Source organism: Chlorocebus sabaeus, chromosome 8, assembly GCF_047675955.1.
Source record: "Chlorocebus sabaeus isolate Y175 chromosome 8, mChlSab1.0.hap1, whole genome shotgun sequence".
Taxonomy (NCBI): Eukaryota; Metazoa; Chordata; class Mammalia; order Primates; family Cercopithecidae; genus Chlorocebus; species Chlorocebus sabaeus.
This window is the reverse complement of record NC_132911.1, coordinates 122,789,227-122,809,073: the sequence shown is the minus strand read 5'-3', so window position 1 is coordinate 122,809,073 and position 19,847 is coordinate 122,789,227. Positions and strand designations below refer to the sequence as shown.

Below are 19,847 nucleotides of genomic sequence, written 5' to 3'. Positions count from 1 at the left end.
CATTTGGTTGACTGGATCAGATACAAACAATCTCACAACTTCTGCAAAATAACTATGAAAATTATGTGGAAAAGAAAACCCACTGTTGAATGAAAATTAGGTTAGCAGATGACATGGTTTGATGTTTGTCTTCTCCAAATCTCATGTTGAAATGTAATCCCCCTCGTTGGAGGTGGGGCCTGGCAGGATGTGTTTGGGTCATGTAGGAGGATCTCTCATACCTGACTTGGTGCTTTCCTTGTGGTAATGAGTGAGTTCTCGCTCTCAGTTTACACCGGATCTGGTTATTTGAAAGAGTGTGACACTATCCTCCTTTCTTTTGCTCTTCTGCCATGACTGTACTTTTCCTGAGGCCCTCACCAGAAGCAGATAGTGGCATCACACTTTTTGTACAGTCTGCAGAAGCATGAACAAAATAAACCTCTTCTTTATAAACTACCCAATTTAAGGTATTCTTTTATATTATGGCAACATAAAATGGATTAATGCAGCAGACAAGTGTAATAAGTTGTTATATATGTTGAAGCCATTGGAGTTAAAACAAACAAACAAAAAAACTAATTCTGTGTTCTACCTTATTAAAATGTCAATCCTATCCACTTAAAAGGGGGCAGGATAGGCCGGGTGCGGTGGCTCACACCTGTAATCCCAGCACTTTGGGAGGCTGAGGCGAGCGGATCACGAGGTCAGGAGATCGAGGCCATCCTGGCTAACACTGTGAAACCCCGTCTCTACTAAAAAATACAAAACAAAATTAGCCAGGTGTGGTGGCGGGCGCCTCTAGTCCCAGATACTCGGGAGGCTGAGGCAGAAGAATGGCGTGAACCTGGGAGGCGGAGCTTGCAGTGAGCCGAGATCGCGCCACTGCACTCCAGCCTGGGCGACAGAGCGAGACTCCGTCTCAAAAAAAAAGGGGTGGGGGCGGGGCAGGATAACACTTAGTTAGCTCCTCCTCCATTGAATATCCTTTGCTTTAAGACTCAGAGTCTTTACTAACTACAAAACTGAGTCAATAACTTTGTTGCACTGGTGATGTTTTTTGATGCTCTAGAATACCATGCTCTAACCTCTCACTTGCCCATTTTTCTACATTCCCAAAATTCAGACAAGAAAAGATATAGAAAAGGCGGTGATATGATGCATTTTAGGAGATTATCTTCCCCTTAATAAAGCCCTGTGGGCAGATGGTGGGACACCTTGGCAGTTGAGAATGCTGGACATTTTAATTTTGGATATCAGAAAGAGGGAGCAGAAAAAAATTTCACATTGGCGTGGATAGGCCACATTAGAATAATACCAACATGGTATTGTCTCCCAAATCATGGAGAGGCAAAAAATAAATAAATAAATAAATAAATACATAAATAAATAAATAAATAAATAATTCTCTACTCAGGCTAATCAAAATTTTGAGCTCATTTTAATTTGAAAAGTAAAATGTCATCTTAAGTGTGCTCCAATTGAGGAAAGCAGGTCATATCCCTTGCCTTTGTACATTCTATGTGAGCTTTATTCTTGGTCTGTGTCTGTGGTCTAGCACTGGCTTTGCCCCAAAATCACTGGTGACATTGTCCAGCTTTGCCCTTCAAGTGAAGCATGGTGCTAGGGTTACAATGATAAATTGGGTTCCAGAGACTTTCCCTTGTGGTGTATCAAAGTCCCCTGACCCACGCACATTTCTTTGGGGGCTTTCACTTTTGTCTAGAGTATATTGTCACACTTGCTGCCACACTGCATCCCTCAACTTCCCATTGGACATATGGGCCTCCTTCTTTTGGTTGTCCTGTCATTTGGTCACCCAGTATGTGGTCTGATGAGAGAAAGATGACTTTTTCATGGCTTTTGGCTCTGACTGGAGAAATCTTTTTCTAAATCCTGGTTCATCTCAGGCCAGGCAGAACAACACTATCAAAACTATTTTTGACTGCACTCGATGCTATAATGTCTTGCACATACACTTATCCCTGAGCAGGATCAAATAAATGACCTTCAAAGTCTATAAGCTCTGAATGCAGGTAACAATCAGTTATCTGTTTAAAGAATTTTGTGTCCTCAGCACATCTAGCCTGTCTTCTTAAGAGATGGGTGATTATTCCTGAGATGACATTATCTCATTTAACAGAGCTCAGCTTCTCTCACCAGCTGGGTTGATTAGGGCTCCTCTCTTCGTAGTTAGGGAGGTAGAATGGGCCCAGGGTTTCTCCTCAGAAAACTTTCTCACAGCTGTGTGGTCAAATCACATGCAAGAGCAGCACGCTTTAGTGTCCTTCTCCTTAAAATAAAGGTGATGATCCTTATAGGTGTCAGTTGAGCTAAAGTAGAATAATAGATGAACCTTTGCAAATTCTGAAGAATGACTTCTGTTCATACAATTTGTTTAACAGATACAAGCATCTTCCCGTAACCGCAAGAGACCTAAACTGATGCTTCCAGAGCTGTCAAATCAAGAACAATCGCAGTAAATAATGTGAAAAGAAACCCCACATTATTTAGATGCTGCTTTACTTGAATCTCTGAGTGTCCGATTTTTACTGTGTGCATGTACAATTCTTTTCTAAAAGAGCAGAGAAAGCTATAAAATATAATTTAAAGAATTGTATAAAATTACAGGATATTGCAAGTCCAATATGTAATGCAAAAAAACAGACAAATTGGTTATGTGTTGAAATATCATGAAGAAACTAACAGAGTTACCAAGTTTCTACAAGTAGAATTTTATAAATATAAACAAGAGGAGTAAGAGAGAGAGAATTTGTGCCTGGCCTATATGTCATCAATGACCCAAGGCCAGTAGACTAGCCTGCCTATATGACATAGACAGTAGCTAAAGGAAATGTTTCTTAAAGGAAGAAGGAAGAACAATAAACAGGAAACACAATCTCATTCTCCCTTAGGTTTTGCTCTCCCATGGTTTGCTCTTATTTTACAGAGTCCCTGAGACTACAGGTGCTAAGAGCTTTATGTAGCTTAACTCATTTTTTTCCTCACCACAACCCTATGAAGAAATCACACTACTACATCCTTACGTTACTGATGAGAAATCTGAGGTACGGTTTTCTGTTTTCACTCAGGTAATCCCCATGACAAACCTAAGGGTATTTACCAGTTATTTCCATTTTACTAATAAGGAACACCAGGATCAGTTGGAGAACTAGAGAAAGGAAGCAATATCAGCGAAGAGAAGAGGTGGTCTCAAGTTTGTGAGCTCTTGATAAATAAAAGTTGACTTTGGAGTAAGACTGAAAACAGGCAGAAAATTGCGATACGTAGGAGAAAGGAGCCGTCTTTCTCTGGTACATTTCTATTTGGGGAGCTGACTTTTCAATCTATGAGCTTTTCTTTAGGAATGGGGGAAGAGAGCCTATGGTAACAAACGGGAGTGGAGACTAGTGAAAGAAATGATAGGTAAGTTATATACTAAACATGTTTCAATTTTCAAAATAAGCATTTGAGGTGGGCAATATGATCTCCATTGTATTTCTAATTTTTTTTAATTTTTAATTTTTGTGGGTGCGTGGTAGGTGTATACATTTATGGGGTCCATGAGATATTTTGGTACAAGCATGCAATGCATAACAATTACATCATGGGAAACTGGGTATACTCAACATTTCTCCTTTGTGTTACAATGTAATTATACTCTTTTAGTTATTACAAATGTACAATTAAATTATTACTGGCTATAGTTCCCCTGTTGTCCTATCAAATATTAGGTCTTATTCATTCTTTCTATTATTTTTGTACCCATTAATTGTCCCTATGTCCCCAAACTCCCCTTCCTAGCCTCTGTTAATATCTTTCTATTCTCTATCTCCTTGAGTTCAATGTTTTGGCCATTTTATAGATGAAGACATTTAAGCTTAAGATCGTATAGCTAGGTAAGCGGCAGAGCTCAGATTCAAAACTATACATATATATATACACATATCCATGATATATACATATAAAAGCCCATGATCTTCACATACATTAAAATGCCTATCACTATGATCCCTACCAGTGATTAATACATATCCAAATTATTATGTAAGAGTGTTGAAGAGAGACATGGCTTATTAAGTTCATATTAAAATGGAACAAATTATTTTATTTTTGTTTTTGAGACGGAGTCTCGCTCTGTCGCCCAGGCTGGAGTGCTGTGGCGTGATCTCGGGCTCACTGCAAGCTCCACCTCCCGGGTTCACACCATTCTCCTGCCGCAGCCTCCCAGTAGCTGGGACTACAGGCGCCCGCCACCATGCCCGGCTAATTTTTTGTATTTTTAGTAGAGACAGGGTTTCACCATGTTAGCCAGGATGGTCTCGATCTCCTGACCTCGTGATCCGCCCGCCTCGGCCTCCCAAAGTGCTGGGATTACAGGCGTGAGCCAATGCTCCCGGCCGAAACAAATTGTTTTTTATCACTACCGTTTAGTACTACTTCCTGACTCATCTTTACCCATACTTTTATTGACTGGAATTTTATTCTTCCCTTCCTGACCTAAATGGGAAATGCCTTCTTAGTATCTACCTAAAGAAAAAAAAAGAGATGAAAAATTGTATCTAAGTATCGATACACTGAAATACAAAAGTTAAAAAAAAACAACACTGAAAATATTGTTCTGTCCTTATGCATAAAATACATATTAAAACACACAATGAAAGAATCTAGTGAATTAATACAAGTAATAAAAAGTTTTGGGAAAACACCTAGTTGTTTACCCTTTCTGATAGTTACCGGAAAAGAATCAGCAACTCAACTTGCATCAGGGTGACTGAGCTAGAATAGTTCTGTGTCATGTTTATACATTGATCTCATGGAACTCCTTTTCTAATGTTAGTTTATCAAACCAACTAATCATTTTATGTTTAATGAGAATGATATAAGGTGAGGAAAATGATGTAACATGGTGGAATGGAACGAAGCCTGCTCCAAAAATCTGGAATCTGAGTTCTAGTTCTAGCCCTGCTACCTATTAGCCGCTGTGTGACCTAGAACAAGTTATTTTACCTCTCCGGGCCTCAGTTTTCACAAAAGTAAAAATAACTGGAGTTAAACCAAATTATCTCTGAGGGTGACCTCACAGGTAGTAAGACTTCCAGTTTGAGTATGAAAAAGATCGGACTTTCTTGGGCATTTCTCTCTATTCATTTGGGTAAGTCACAGAATGTCTTATTTGTGTTGGGGGCTGAGAAGTATCTTGGGAAATTATTCAAGTTGTGTCAATTGCTGAGATCCAGAGCCATGTCCAGTAAAATAGTGTTTGGCCAAATAGAAATCTAGTTTTCAGTAGCTAAGAGGTCTTCTGAGAAAGGAATTATCCCCGAGGATAGGGGTGACGACTGTCAGGCTTTACTCATGGCATAGCCTCTCTCATCAGAGAGCAGCGGCAACCGTGCAGAGCTTGTATTGTCTGACACTCAGGTGTGTGCTCTGGAGTTCCATGGGGACCAAGGGGGGTTTAAGTAAAGAGACTGAAGTAGCCATTTCCTCTAGCCCCATAAAACACTGAGGTGCCGTCAACACTGTGTAGGGGCCTCTCTGGCTTGCTAGTGGGTTTAGCAGGTTGATTGTAACATAGGACCCAACTAGAACTTAACTGGGTTTTAATTTGCCTCTTCTGGCTCTGTGGACCTACGTTAGGGACTTAATAATTCTTACCTCAATTTCTTCATCTGTCCAATGGGAGTGATAAAGCCTTTTTTTCTCAAAAGTCCATTGAGATAATAAAGTATTTTTTCTCAAAGTTCACTGAGATAATAAAATCTTTTTGCTCAAAGTCCATTGAAGTAATTAAATTTAAACATGGTTGTAAAGCACTCGCACAGTGCTGGGTGAATGGCAGCTACTCAATGTGTGCTAGCAATCTTGCTCCTGCCACCCCATTGGATGTGGTGATTAGAGTCATGCTGAAAGGGAAAGAGCTTTGCTCTGCCTTGTGGTTTCATCACAGGCCACACTTGTGGAGGAGTCATGATGGTTACCCGTGAGAATCACAGTGTCCTCAGAAGTGTCGGAAAGGCTGCCTTAGTGAAGGAGGCAGCAGTGTGTTACTGGCTAGGCAGAGACAGGGGCACTTGGGAAGCAGAGGCACTATTGTAATTATGAGAAAGGCAGTGTCCCCTGGCAGGGAGGTTCTTAAGTTGTTGGGAAAGTGGCACAATGGCCATGATCCCCAGGACCAGTCTGTTTTTGGGAGCAGGTGCAACAGATTTTAGGAACTTCAGGACATACTTAGAGGATATTATGAAAGAGTTGTGTTAATAGATCAAGACCTCAAATTAAAATGTTGGGGGTCTTTCACGGAAAATATGGGTAGATTCATTTAATCACAAATATGTATTGAGCACCCACCCTGTGTTGGGAGCTCTTCCAGGTTTAGAAAACCACGCTCAGCAAGAAGGACTGGTATCCTTGTCCATTTGGGAAGCCTGCACGCCAGGACTGACTATACATACATCGATACACAAGAGATTTTCACTTAGTACTAAGCCTGTGAAAATAAAACACCTTGGAACTATGACAAAGAGTACAGGGGTAGGTAGGCAGGGTCTTGCTGCACAGATGACACTTGAGCTAAGACCTCCATGAGGAGAAGGAACTATCCTTGGGAAGATCTGGGTAAGGGTGGACCAGGCAGAGGAGCCATCAAGAGCCAAGGTCCCGAGTCAGGAAGGAGAGCAAAGACCAGCATGCCCATTGAAAAGCAGAAGTGAAAACAGCAGTCTGAAATGATGTGAGAGAAGCTGAGAGAAGTCAGTTGGAAAAAAGACCTTGTAGGTCACACACAAAAAAAATGTCATTGAAAAGGCCCTACTAAAAAGCTAGCACACATCAAAATAAGCAATAGGGTAAAATAACATTATTTCCAAACAAATTAATGAAGTAATGAAGTTGATTATCAAAGAGAAGATATGCCATCGTTTTCGGCATATTTTAGTACCCAAGACAGTGTCGGGCTGTGAGGTTTCATGATGCCATGTTCTTTGACTTTGCCCTGGACATTTTTTTAATCACCAAAATGTGACTGGTGGACTGTATTTTCAAACCTGATATATAACTAGTACAAACTAGTGGATATAATGAAATGACACTGGTCTTGGAGCCAGAAGGCCCAGGGTCAAGTTCAAGATGCAAGATTCCACCTGCTGAAAGACCTTGGGCACTCCCCTTGGCCCCACGGGTATTGTTTCCTTAGGTCTAAGTTTAAAGAAATTGCTACCACATAGGGAAATTATGGGAATTAAACAAGACAATGATTTTGAAGCTCCTTGAAAACTGTAAAGCATCCACATTAATTGGTTAAAATCATTTTTTAACATTTTTTGTTTAAAACTTGTCTCTCTTTTGCTTTGTGTTCATTTATTTTTCTTTTTAATTTTTTATGGATACTTAATAGTTGTACATATTTTGTCATTGTTATTTTCAAGGGAAACCACTAGAGGTCAGAATTTCACATAAATTGTTTAAAGAAACCACCAAGATGGGGGAGGAGGGAGAAAAAGAGAGAAAGGGAGAGAGGGAGAGGAGAGAGGGAGGGAGGGAGGGAGGAGGGAAGGGGGTGGTGTGTGGGGGGGGAGGGAGGGGGGGGGGAGAGAGAGAGAGAGAGAGAGAGAGAGAGAGAGAGAATGAATTTCATTTTCCTATTAGGTAACATAAACAATAAGTTTAAGGCATAGAAAGAAAAATAATGATGGCTTGCAACAGAGATGTTTTGATAACTTATTCTCAAAACTGTTATTTGACAGACTTAGATAGTGAGAGAAGGGAAAGATAGAATACAATTTGTTAAAATTTCTGTTGATGATGTCTACACAGCTTAAAGTTCACATTGGTTATGATAATTCTGAAAACAGGTCTGTGACGAAGGCTCACTTTGCAAATGAAGACACTGAAGTGTAACAGATGTAACAACATGCTGAAGATAGTCAGATTTGACTCCAGTGTCTTTCTTTCCACTAAGCCATGTCTGCGAAATAAGACTTTAAAAATAATATCTGTGTATTGGTCAACATATACTATGATTGATTAGCATTACTGGGTTTTCACAAATGGCATTCTGCAATTCTAAATAAATTATTTAGTTTTCACTCTCCCAAATGAATTTAGGGAAAATTCCTTTCACCATCTGTTTCCCAGAGTATCTAGAAATTTCTGAGCACTGTGCTGCAGCGCTAGTAAATACAGTAATGAGATGATTAGCCATGGAGAAAAGTATTAAGACTAGCTTGATCTTAGGGAAAAAATATTGGAAAAACATTAATAACCCAGTCCTTTAAAACATTTGCTTAGCCATCATACTATTCTTTTTTAATTTTGTAGAGGTAAATATACATATCTGCCTTATTTTGGAGTAGGGAGGGGTTGTGTATTCATGAAGGAACAAGGTGGATGGCAGTGTGTGTGTGTATGAGAGATACATATATATACACATATATGTATATGTGTATATATGTGTGTGTATATATATGTGTGTGTGTATATATGTGTGTGTGTGTGTATATATGTATATATATATTGAGATGGGGGTCTCACTCTGTTGTTCAGGCTGGAGTGAAGTGGCGTGATCATGGCCCATGCAGGCTCAACTGTCTGGACTCAAGCAATCCTCCTGCCTCAGACGCCCAAGTAACTGGGACTACAGGTGTGCACCACCACAACTGGCTAATTAAAAAAAATTATTTAAATTTTTTGTAGAGATGGGGTCTCCTTATGTCACCCAGGCTGGTCTCAAACTGTTGGGCTCAAGTGAGCCACCTGCCTTGACCTCCCAAAGTGTTGGGATTACAGACAACACACCTGGCCCACTGTTCCTATCTTAAGAGAAGGTATCATGTCTTTGTTTCTGGTGTACTCATATCATCTAGCACAATTCCTAGAGCAGAGGAAAGGCAGCGATGAATATGAATATACTCATGTTGCTTTAGGTGCATTTAGGTGTGTAGGAAATTTTCAAAGAAAAAGCATAAATTAACTGGTGCCAACCTCAAGAGTCTGTAATAGAATACAAAGCTTGGTATGTAGATGCAAGAGCTAAGACAGGTTCCTTATCTTAGTTTCCAGCCCCTAGCAGCTAACATGATGCCTGGAACTTAGTAGGTATTCAGTACATTCGAGGATCATGAATGTCTTTATTAAGAATAAAATTTATTAACTTTTATTAAGAATTTATTTTATTAAGAATAAAATTTTATTAAAAATAAAATTTAGAGTCCATTTGATGCAGTTTCCAAGCTCTAGATGAAGAAGAGGAAATCAAACCCAAGAACATAACAAACAAACTTGGTTCTAGAAGCCAGGGTTCTAGAGCACCGCTTCCCAAATCCTTCTCTCCAGGAGCACTCACTTCATTTTGTCACAGTCTGGCTTGTAATTATCTCATAATGTCTGCACGTGCTCAGGAGGAAAGTTAGTGAGATTTCCACTGTTTGAAATCTTAACAGGGTTTCTAATGGGAAAATGGGAAGGGAGAAATTTTCTACTAAGTAAAAAATAGTACTATTCTCAAATGGATTCTCCCATTTGCAGGGACAAGGAAAACTTTAATTTTTGATGCCTCCCATGACACCCCAGGAATAATCTAAAGTTTCCTATACTCTAAGGAAAGTTCAGTACAGGTTTTAAGTAAATACTTTATTTCTAATCAAAACTTTCTTTCTGAACATTTGCCCTCACATTATTCATTTATTCACCCAAGAAATTATTTGGAAGCTCTAAGGTCTCATTCTTCCTTACAGCATTTATTTTATCGTATCAAAGGTTAAAACTTGGATTGCAATCTTAGAGGAAAATTAATTCAGTGATTAAGAAAAATGCACTTTAAGCAATACACATTTAAATAACTGACAAGCATGGGGCAACGTATTTCTGATTTTTTTTTTTTTTTAAAAACACTTTTTTCTACTTAAAATTTTAAGCAGCTGCAATTCTTCCACCCTATAGCCTGGAGAAACAGCATGAATTACTAATAAGGGAGCACCAATCTGCAGTGCAGTGACCACTTTCAGAACAAAAGGCTAAAAGCTAAAACCAGAAAAATAGATTTTTTTTATCTACTAGTTGCTTAAAGCATATTTGGACCTTGGCTCTACTGGAGAACATTTTGCAATATTCTACCATTCTTGAGCATAAGGCACTTGGCCCCAAAGACTACACTTCCAGAGAAAGAAATGGTCATTTATATACTACCTACGATGCTTGACAGAATTTTTCCATCCTCTACATTGGAACTCAGGATCCCATTAACTCATGAAATATATATTTAAGATTTAAGTTTTATTTTACTGACCCTTTGCTTAAACAGCTTCACCAGCATCAGTATTAGAAAGGAGGAGAATACAAACAGCTCAAGAACAGAGATCCTTTTAAGGAAGGAAAGGACTTCTGAAGACTCATGCTTGGATTGTGCATCTATCCCGGAGCAGAACGGAACAGGGAATTTCCCCCTACCCCGGGTAAGTTCCCTCAGATCTCTGTCCTGGGTTTCCCCTTCCCAACATCCTCTTACCTAACATCAAGGGAGAGCTTTAAATAAGTAACAGACCAGATTTGGAAAATCCTGATTTTCCAAAATAGAAGGGAAGTGGGAGGAAACTAGGGAGGAGAGAAGAGAAAGTCATTGAAATCTAGGAAGGGGTTCAGAGACGAGGAAAGAGATCATATTTATTACACATGAAAATCGTGGTTTCTTTTCCTCACCTTTGGGTCCTGGTGAAATTGTGTGTGTGGCACAGACTTCAGCGGTAGGACGGCTATCGATATCCAGACCCAGACTCTGAATTTGCAAAAGAAATAGTACCAGGAAGATAAATTGGTTTCTTCGAAGCAAGGATGCAAGGCCATTCATTGCTGTGGTTCCTCAGAAAAGGGTCTCCCAGAAATGCCAAATAAACAGCTTTATTTTAAATAAAACCTCCTGCTTTGGGGAAGAACGGGAAGTATTTGGAACACGCATTCCAAAAAGGGCTACAGAGGCAGGAAGGAAGCTTACCCTAGATTGTTTATTTTCTCAGTGTTCCAGATGGACCATACATTGTCCAGACTGTTTATTTTCAAGTGACAACAGTTTATTGAAAATTATCTCTGAACTCCAATGTGCATGTCAGTGGAAACATCCCTAAGAGCAAAGAAGATAGAGATGCCTTCTGCTGAGTACTTGAGCTGACAATTTAATAGGCTATATTGCATTTAAACGCTGAGTTTCAGAAAGGTCTGAAACTTGTGAACCAGAGAGGTCTTCAGTTAGCAACATATCATGCAAACACCATGCATGGCTTTGAGCTTTTCATAAAGTGATATTTATTACCTGCTTGTGCCTGTTGAACGCTAATGCTTCCAATGCCCTCCACGGCCTTCTTTCTCTTGCTACCAAGATTATTCTCTTGTGACTACGTTCAAAAGGAAAGAACAACCAGCTTTTCTGTGAAGCAACTTGGTGATAAGTATTAGGAATGTTAAAATGTTTATAACCTTTGGCCTGGTTTATAGCTTTTAGCCTTTCTGTGCACTATCTCAAGGAAATACTCTGAAATGTGGGCAAAACTTCATTTGAAGGGACGTGGCAGAAAGGGGAAAGGCCTTCAATTGTCTAACAACGTGTTAACAGAGGGCAAATTATGAAATAAAAATGTATGAGAGGGTATGACATGACGATTTGATTAAAGCGGTGTTTTCAGCAAGTTTTTAATAAAATAAGGGGTAAAAACTTGTGGTATGTTTCACAGAAAGCTCAATAGATTTAGATGTAGAGTATGTAGATGAGATACAGATAGAGATACAGAGATCGGGATCTCTATCTATTCCACAAACCTATAACCTGTACAAATAGTATAGGCATAGCAAGATATTGGAAGATTGGAACCAGAATCACGTATATTGGAGAGGCCACTTACCTTCTCCATTCTTGAACAGGCATCTCAACTAAGAGTTAGGTGAAAGGGATTTTGGACCTGCTTTCCTTGAAATTGGAAAAGAAGGACCCTACAGATCCTGATACAGACTGACTGCTGCAAAACTATCCCTAAGAAATGTCATTATAAGTAACCATCAATCCAAGAAATACAGGTGCATTAGTTTCCTAGGGCTGCCATAACAAAGCACCACAAACTGAGTGACTTACACCAGTGGCCAGTTGGCTAAAACCAGTGCCAACCCTTTTGACACCAGGGACCAGTTTGGTGGAAGACCATTTTTCTATGGGAAAGATGGGGAAATAGTTTCAGGATGATTCAGGTACATTTTTTTTTTTTTTTTTTTTTTTGAGACAGAGTCCCGCTGTCACCCAGGCTGGAGTACAGTTGCATGAGCTCGGCTCACTGTAACCTCTGCCTCCAGGGTTCAAGCAATTCTCATGCCTCAGCCTCCCAAGTAGCTGAGATTACAGGTATGCACCACTGCACCTGGCTAATTTTTTGTATTTTTAGCATAGTCGGGGTTTCACCATGTTAGCCAGGCTGGTCTCCAACTCTTGACCTCAAGTGATTTGCCCGCCTTGGCCTCTGTAAGTGCTGGGATTACAGGTGTGAGCCACTGTGCCTGGCCTCAAGCACATTACATTGATTGTACATTTTATTTTTATTATTTACATTGTATTATATAATGAAATAATTATACAACTCACTATAACATAGAATCAGTGGGAGCCCTGAACTTGTTTTACTGCAACTAGACGCTCCCATCTGGGGATGATAGGAGACAGTGATAGGAGACATCAGGCATTAGATTCTCCTAAATATCAGGCAACCTAAATCCCCACTTGCACAATTCACAATAGGGTTTGCGCTCCTATGAGAACCTAATGCCACTGCTGATCTGAGAGGAGGTGGAACTCAGGCAGTAATGTGACCGATGAGGGGCAGCTGTAAATAGACATGAAACTTGGCAGGCTCACCCGCCACTCACCTCCTGCTGTATAGCCCTGTTCCTAACAGGCCCCAAACCGATACCAGTCTGTGGCCTGGGGATTGGGGACCCCTGACTTAAACAGCAGAAATTTGCTCTGAGGTAATGGGGATCAGAACTTCAACACACGAATTTTGAGGTGGGAGGGAGACAACTGAATACATCACAACAGGTTTATAGTGTAACTGACTGACTTTTTTATAAGCAGTACAGGGAAGGAAACTGGCACTGATTGAATAGTCATTATATGCAGGCTGAGAGCTAGTCTCAACTTGAGTTTGTTTAGTCTCAAAATAGTCCTGTGGATTATATAGTAGTCCTTTCATTTTGCAAACAAAGCAGCTGAGGCTCAAAAAAATTAAGCAGTTTGAATGAGGTCATCCATTGAAAAAGTGACCAAACAAACAAACAAACAAACAAAGACTCAAATACAAATTTATTTCCCAAAATCCTGCTTTTAAAATACTATTTGGTTTCCATAAAGATGAACATTCTCAAGCACTGAGGATGCATTAATTTTCCACAAACACTTAAAACGTCTAAAGTGGATGCATTTGTCAGGTTAACAGCAATAGAAAAATCGTGAGAATAGAATGATGTTAGGAACCTAAAATTTTACATCTGTCATAGCCAGATATGTGACATAGAGCAAATCATGTAATGCCAATTGCCACGAGGCATATAAAGTGAGTTTGGACTTCATATTTAACATTCTTTCTAAATTCTATGATTCTAAGAAAATTGGTACTCTTTAAATTGTTTAGACTACCCTAAGTCTATTTCACTATTTGTTTATTTTCAAACATTTCCTGGCATACAATGAGAACAGAATCATTGCATTTATATATAGAAATTAACTGGTCACCATTTCAAACAAATAATAGTCCATAAAAAATTTTCTTGGCATATTCTGTCCCCCTCCCCCCCTTTTTTTTTTTTTTACTCAATAAAGCATAAAAATATATTCCTATATAATGTAGAAAATACTACATCAAAATTTAAATTGCTACAGAGAATTCACATATTTTATATAAAACATTACTTAATTTTAAAATGGGAAAGACGATTGAATACACAAAAGAAAGTGGTTGGATGATGTTAAGTATATCGTCTTTAGTGTGCAAAAAAATAGTGCTTCTCAGAAAGATTTCTACTGACATTTAAAAGGGTTCAGCCTTGTTTATTCAGAAAATGAAGTCGCTGAGAACAACAAGCCAACACTGTTTTTGCCTTAAAATGTCGTTTTAAAACAGACAACAAGCCAGTCAAGTTTACAGATGGCATAAAAGTGGAAGAGGTTAATGGTAAATCTAAAAAAAAAAGAATTAGTGGCTAGTTTATAAAACTGTCTTCATAGTTCTACTTTTTCTGCCTGCTTTCATCTTTCAATTCCCAGGATATTGGAATTCCACGCTTAGCTTTGTGTTTGTCCAAATATGACCTGTCATTAAAGTAAATAACAAGTGATATTTGCCCCGTTATTCCTCTACTCTTTGCGTGTGTGTGAGAGAGAGAATTGAATTATGGCCTTAAAAATATATATATATCCACATCTAACCCAGGAACCTGTGAATGTGACCTTATGTGACAAGAGGGTCTTTGCAAACATAATTAAGCTAAGAGTCTCAAGATGAGATCATCCTAGATTATCTGGGTGGATCCTAAATCCAGTGACTAGGGTCCTTAGAAGAGACACCCAAAGGAGGGAGACAGAGACGAAAGGAGAAGGCCATGTGCAGACCAAGGCAGAAATGAGAGTTACACAACAACAAACTAAAGAATGGGCTTGCAGCCACCATAAACTGTCAGAGCCAAGGAGTGCTTCTCCCCTACAGCCTGCAGAGTAGAGTTCTCTACTACCTACACCTTGATTTTGTACTTGTGGCCTTGAGAAGTATGAGATAATAAAGTTCTGCTGTATTAGGGCACTAAGTTTGGGGTAACTTGTTATGGCAGCCCCAAACTAACACTCCATTTTTGTGCTATTCATCCACAGTAACTAGAAAAAATGACACATCAGAACGTTTACTCAGTGCTTGACAGACACCCAGCAACATCTGTTCTTGTGCATTTTAATGATCATGCATCCAGCTTCATGATATTTTCCTGGAAGGAAAATAAATTCCAGGATATGAAAAAAGCATATCCTAAGGCAGAAGTATTTTACTAGTTAAAACAGGATAGCAACACAAGGACAACCTCATCTCCAGAAGTGGTTTCTTGACAAATTGATGTAACTCAACTTTGGACTTCGTTTCAGCTTTGTCCATTCACGTAAGTACTTAGTGGATTAAAATTCTCTCTTGTGAGTTAATTTAACTTTATACAGTTTGTAAAAGATGAAACTTAGTAGAGTGACTTTTAAAATAAAGCATTTAGAAAGTAACATGCAAACACATAATAATTTCTTTTTTACATTTCAAATTTCATATTATAAAACCACATTTAAAAAATCAAGGCTAGGCATGGTGGCTCATGTCTGTAATCCCAGCACTTTGGGAGGCTGAAGTGGGTAGAGTGCTTGAGGTTAAGAGTTCAAGACTAGCCTGGCCAACATATTGAAACCCCATCTCTACTAAAAATATAAAAATTAGCCAGGCGTGGTGACGCATGCCTGTGGTACCAGCTATTCGGGAGGTTGAGGTAGGAGAATCACTTGAACCCGGGAGATGGAGGTTGCAGTGAGCCGAGATCACACCACTGCATTGTAGCCTGAGCAACAGAGTGAGACTCCATCCTAAAAAAAATAATAAAAATTTTAAAAAAATCAAATATTCAACCTGGGAAAGCTGATTTTTTAAAAAAATGTCAAATGCTTTTAACAGGTTTATGAGACAAAATCAGAAGGCCTCCCACTGTTTGCTCTCCACTCTTGAGTCTTACTCCTATAAGAATACCTATAGGAGTATTTAATTATTAGTAAAATAATTATTTTAGTGCTTCTTATCTCCTTTGTTTTTTAAGTAACAAACTTAAACTGATACTCTGCTTTTTATTTTTTTCTCATTGACTTCTCAATATGGAAGATGGAGATGTTTCTCTCGTTCCTAGGTCTACATCTTCCACACACATTTTCCCTCTTTTAATCCTAGTAACTTAATGTTACAATTTTAATCCAATAATGTTTATAATATAATGGGCCTGTAACAATTATTCACAGCAGAGGTACACAGCACATTATGATTACATTGTATTTCATATACTAATTTTGTTTCTCCCTAGGTTTAATAATTGCTTTTTTTTTTTTTTTTTTTGCATAGCTTTCTATGTACCAAACCCATCGTAACTACCAATTATTTGAGATTTGTCAGTTTTGTAGAAATGTAAAGTCGTCTATTAGGTTCCATTACTTTTCTTAGAAATTTCTTTGGGAAGCCCTCAAACTTATTGCTCCATTAAGATTGGAAGGCTTGTCGGCAAGCTGTTGTCCTGAGACTCATCTTTGCTATTGTCTAGGAATTGATATCATTATTATACAACTCCTTTTCTGACATCTGCATCTTTTTTTTTCTTGGTTTCATCCTTAATTTTAATATAGTATGTCTTCTAGTAGTTTCCTGAAAAGAAGTGGACTTCAGATAAATTTTTGAGACATTGCAAGTCTAAAAATATAGTAATTGTACCTTCAAATTATATGATATTTTGGCCGGATATAGGATCCCAGTATGAAAATAATTTTTACCCTGAGGTGTAAAGATACTATTCTATTTTCTTTTAGCTTTTAGTGTTGCTGCTGAGAAATTTGATGTTTTTCATATTTTCTACAGTTTCTACAGAATATGTTTTTTCTCTCTTTAGAAGTTTTCTGAGTTTTTTAAAATACCAGCTATTCTGAAATTTCAATGATATGGCCTTAAAGTGGACCTTTTTGCATTTACTGTATTGGCTAACTGTAGATCCTTTAAGTCTGGAAATAATTGTCCATCAGTATTATAAATTTTCTTGTGTTGGCTCCTTATAATTTCGTTACCTCCACCTCTCTGTCCCCATCCCTGTCTCTCAAGACCATTTCTCAATGTTATATTGGATCTTTTGGATTAATCTTCTAATTTCTAGTGTATTTATCCACTCATGTCTTTCAATTCTTTTGTTGAATGTGTGTTTTGCACTGAACCATTATAAATTATTTATAAATACGCACATCCTTTATAGTTACAAAAATTCAATTCATTCAATGAATATTTATTGAGCACCTATTATATCTCAGTCTAATTTTTCTTCCTTTATAGCTTTTGTCTTATTTTTATTTTATTAGCTCTCTAAATCTACCCATCGCAGTTTTTTTAAGAATCTCTTTTGTTTCTTGGATTGTCACTATTTAGTCTAAATTCCTTGTACTTCTGTTTGATTTAATTTATATATTTCTTGTCACTGACTTTAATAAAATGTCTGGATATCCTATACTGATCCATTCATAGTTAGGAGCCACTAAACTGATACTTGGAAGCTCTGTATATGCAAGTGGAGTTAGTTGACTAATGACAATATCTACTGTATTATAGGGCAAAGAGGTAATGACTTGCCTAATTTGTGGGAGCCTCTCATTCTCATTACCTGCATCTCTGTTTTTTGAACTGTAAGATTTATTTAGCATACTCCAATCCCTTGTTTAAGGGGATGTGTATATTACTAGTAGCATTCTGATTAAGAAAGGGATTTAAGTATCTCAGTGTTCTTACTTTCTCTTAATCTTCTGTAGCTCACTATCACCTCAGCTATGGCTGATCTCCCTAGGTGTCCATGGGTTAAAATCTCAGTCTTGTACTCAGATATACCAGGTGTAGTTCTCTAGCAGCACATAGTAGGTTTGGAAATCAATAGCCATAAATGTTCATTTTAAAGGCTTTCCCAATATTCCTTTTCAGCCTTATTTTGCCACCATTCAAAACACATAGTATATGGTATCTTCAGTTCCTGAGACCTCTGAATTTCTGGTGTGTTATCAACTTACATCTTTCTGTTGTTTCCAGTGATAGTTTTCACATTTCTCTGTTCTGTTAAGACAGTGACCATTGTCTAATACTTTTGTTAGCTTCCAAAACACTTTTTGGTTGCTTCTCTTGTTTCCTTACGGTCATTTTGGGTTTTTTAAAGTTTTATTACTGCTATTTTGGTGACATCGTGGAAGGAGCAGAGAATAAACATGTAGATTTAATCTGCCATATGGACCCAGGTGTTCCAAAAATTACTTTAAATATAATTTCAAGCAACTTCTGTGGGTAGGTGTGCTGAGATGAGGCTCAACAGCATATTCTTCCCCTTAAAAATTAGTCATGAAAAGGAAGTTTCAGCCACAGCTATGTGAAGAAGTCAGAAAACCCTTTCCACAAACATCTATGAAACTAGATGAAGTTGTCAAAATAATCATTTCAGGGCCCTTTTTTCTTTTGATTTGTTCAAAATTATGGGGTATATTTGCAATTTTGTTATATGAATGGATTGGGTAGTGGTCAGGTCAGGACTTTTAGGGTATCCATCACCCAAATAACTTACCTTGTACCCACTAACTAAGCATTTGTTCTTGAAAAGATACCCCAGCTTTGTGCAAGAACAATAAAAGTATGAGGCCTTCATGTATGGAGAAAACTCCACCTCTCTCCTCATTGCAGTTGGTGAGAATTGCAGTTTTATCAGCACAAGGACAGCCAGAAAATCCAACAACTTTGCTTCCACAGAGATAGGCTCAGTATGGAGGGAGATATGCAAAGTACTGATTAATGTAACCAACTAGTAAGCCCAGAAATACATTCTCACATTCATGGTTCATTGATTGCTAACAAAGGTACCAAGGCAACTAAGTGGGGGAAATGATAGTCTTTTCAACAAATGACACTGTAAAAATTAGGTAGCTACAATATACAAAGAAATGAAATTGGAACCTATCTCATAGTATACACAAAAATTTACTGAAATGTATCAAAGGTTTACATATAAAAGACAAAACTATAAAACTTCTTAAAAAAACATAGGAGAAGACCTCTGCAACCTTGGGCTATGTAGAAGTTTCTTAGATAGTACACCAAAAGAACAATTCATAAAAGATTGATGAATTATACTACATCAAAATTTAAAGCATTTGTGCTTCAAAAAACACCATTAAGAAAGTAAACAGAAAAGTCACAGACTGGAAAAAACATTTACAAATCATATATCCAATAAAGAATTTGTGCTTGGCTAAATAATACAATCAAATTAAAAATGGGCAAAATATTTAAATGGACATTCAACAAAGAAGGTAAATAGCTAATGCACACATAAAAAGGTGCTTACAATTTTTATTCATTAAATTTCAATGAGATATCACTATATACAGGTAAGACTAGCCATAATAATAATAATAATAAATGTGACAATACTGATTGTTTGCTGAAATGTGGTAAATTGAAGCCCTCATTCATTTTTGATATGGATGTAAAATGTACAGTCACTTTTGTAAACAGTTTGTCAGCTTCTTAAAAAGTTAAATATAAAGTTAAAGCATAATCCAGCAATTAAACTCCTAGATATCTACTTGGGAGAAATCAAGACATGTGTCCACACAAACACTTCTTCATAAATGTTCATAACAGTGTCATTCATCATCGCCAGAAATTGGAAAAAAATACAAACATCCACAAGTAGTGAGTAAACAGAACATTGTGTATCTATACAATGGAATGCTATTCAACGATAAAAGTAACAAACTACTGATACATGCAACATAGATGGCACTGCATCTCCAAATTACACTAAATAAAAAATAAAAATCAGACACAAATGGATACATCATATATGACTCCTTTTATATGAAATTTCTAGAAAAGGCAACCCTCTACACACAGAAAGCAGATGTGTGGTTGCCTGGGGCTGAGAGTGGGAGCAGGGATTGTTTGAAAATGGACACAATGGGACTCTTGGAAGTGATGGCTGTGTTATAAATCTACAGTAAAGTGATGACTGCACAACTATGTAAGTATACTAAAAAATCC

The 19,847-nt window shown here is 37.8% G+C and overlaps 1 protein-coding gene and 1 long non-coding RNA gene across 5 annotated transcripts in view; one reads left to right on the top strand and one right to left on the bottom strand.

Annotated features, from left to right (window-relative positions):
• The window catches only part of COLEC10 (collectin subfamily member 10), a 199,843-nt gene that overhangs the window by 31,537 nt on the left and 148,459 nt on the right, over window positions 1–19,847 (bottom strand). For 2 of the 4 annotated variants that reach the window (XR_498706.3, XM_008001427.3), the window contains exon 1: window positions 10,678–10,917. The exons of the other annotated variants lie outside the window; for them this stretch is intronic. Coding sequence is in view for 1 of the 2 variants with exons in the window: in XM_008001427.3 (XP_007999618.3) it covers window positions 10,678–10,825 (148 nt within the window). In the remaining variant the exon portion in view is untranslated. Of the gene's footprint in view, window positions 1–10,677; window positions 10,918–19,847 lie in introns of those variants that run through there. 4 annotated transcript variants of the gene reach the window in all.
• On the top strand, window positions 9,324–15,175 carry LOC119624870 (uncharacterized). The gene is made up of 2 exons (XR_005240993.2): window positions 9,324–10,433; window positions 14,876–15,175. It is a non-coding gene; the product is annotated as an uncharacterized lncRNA (long non-coding RNA).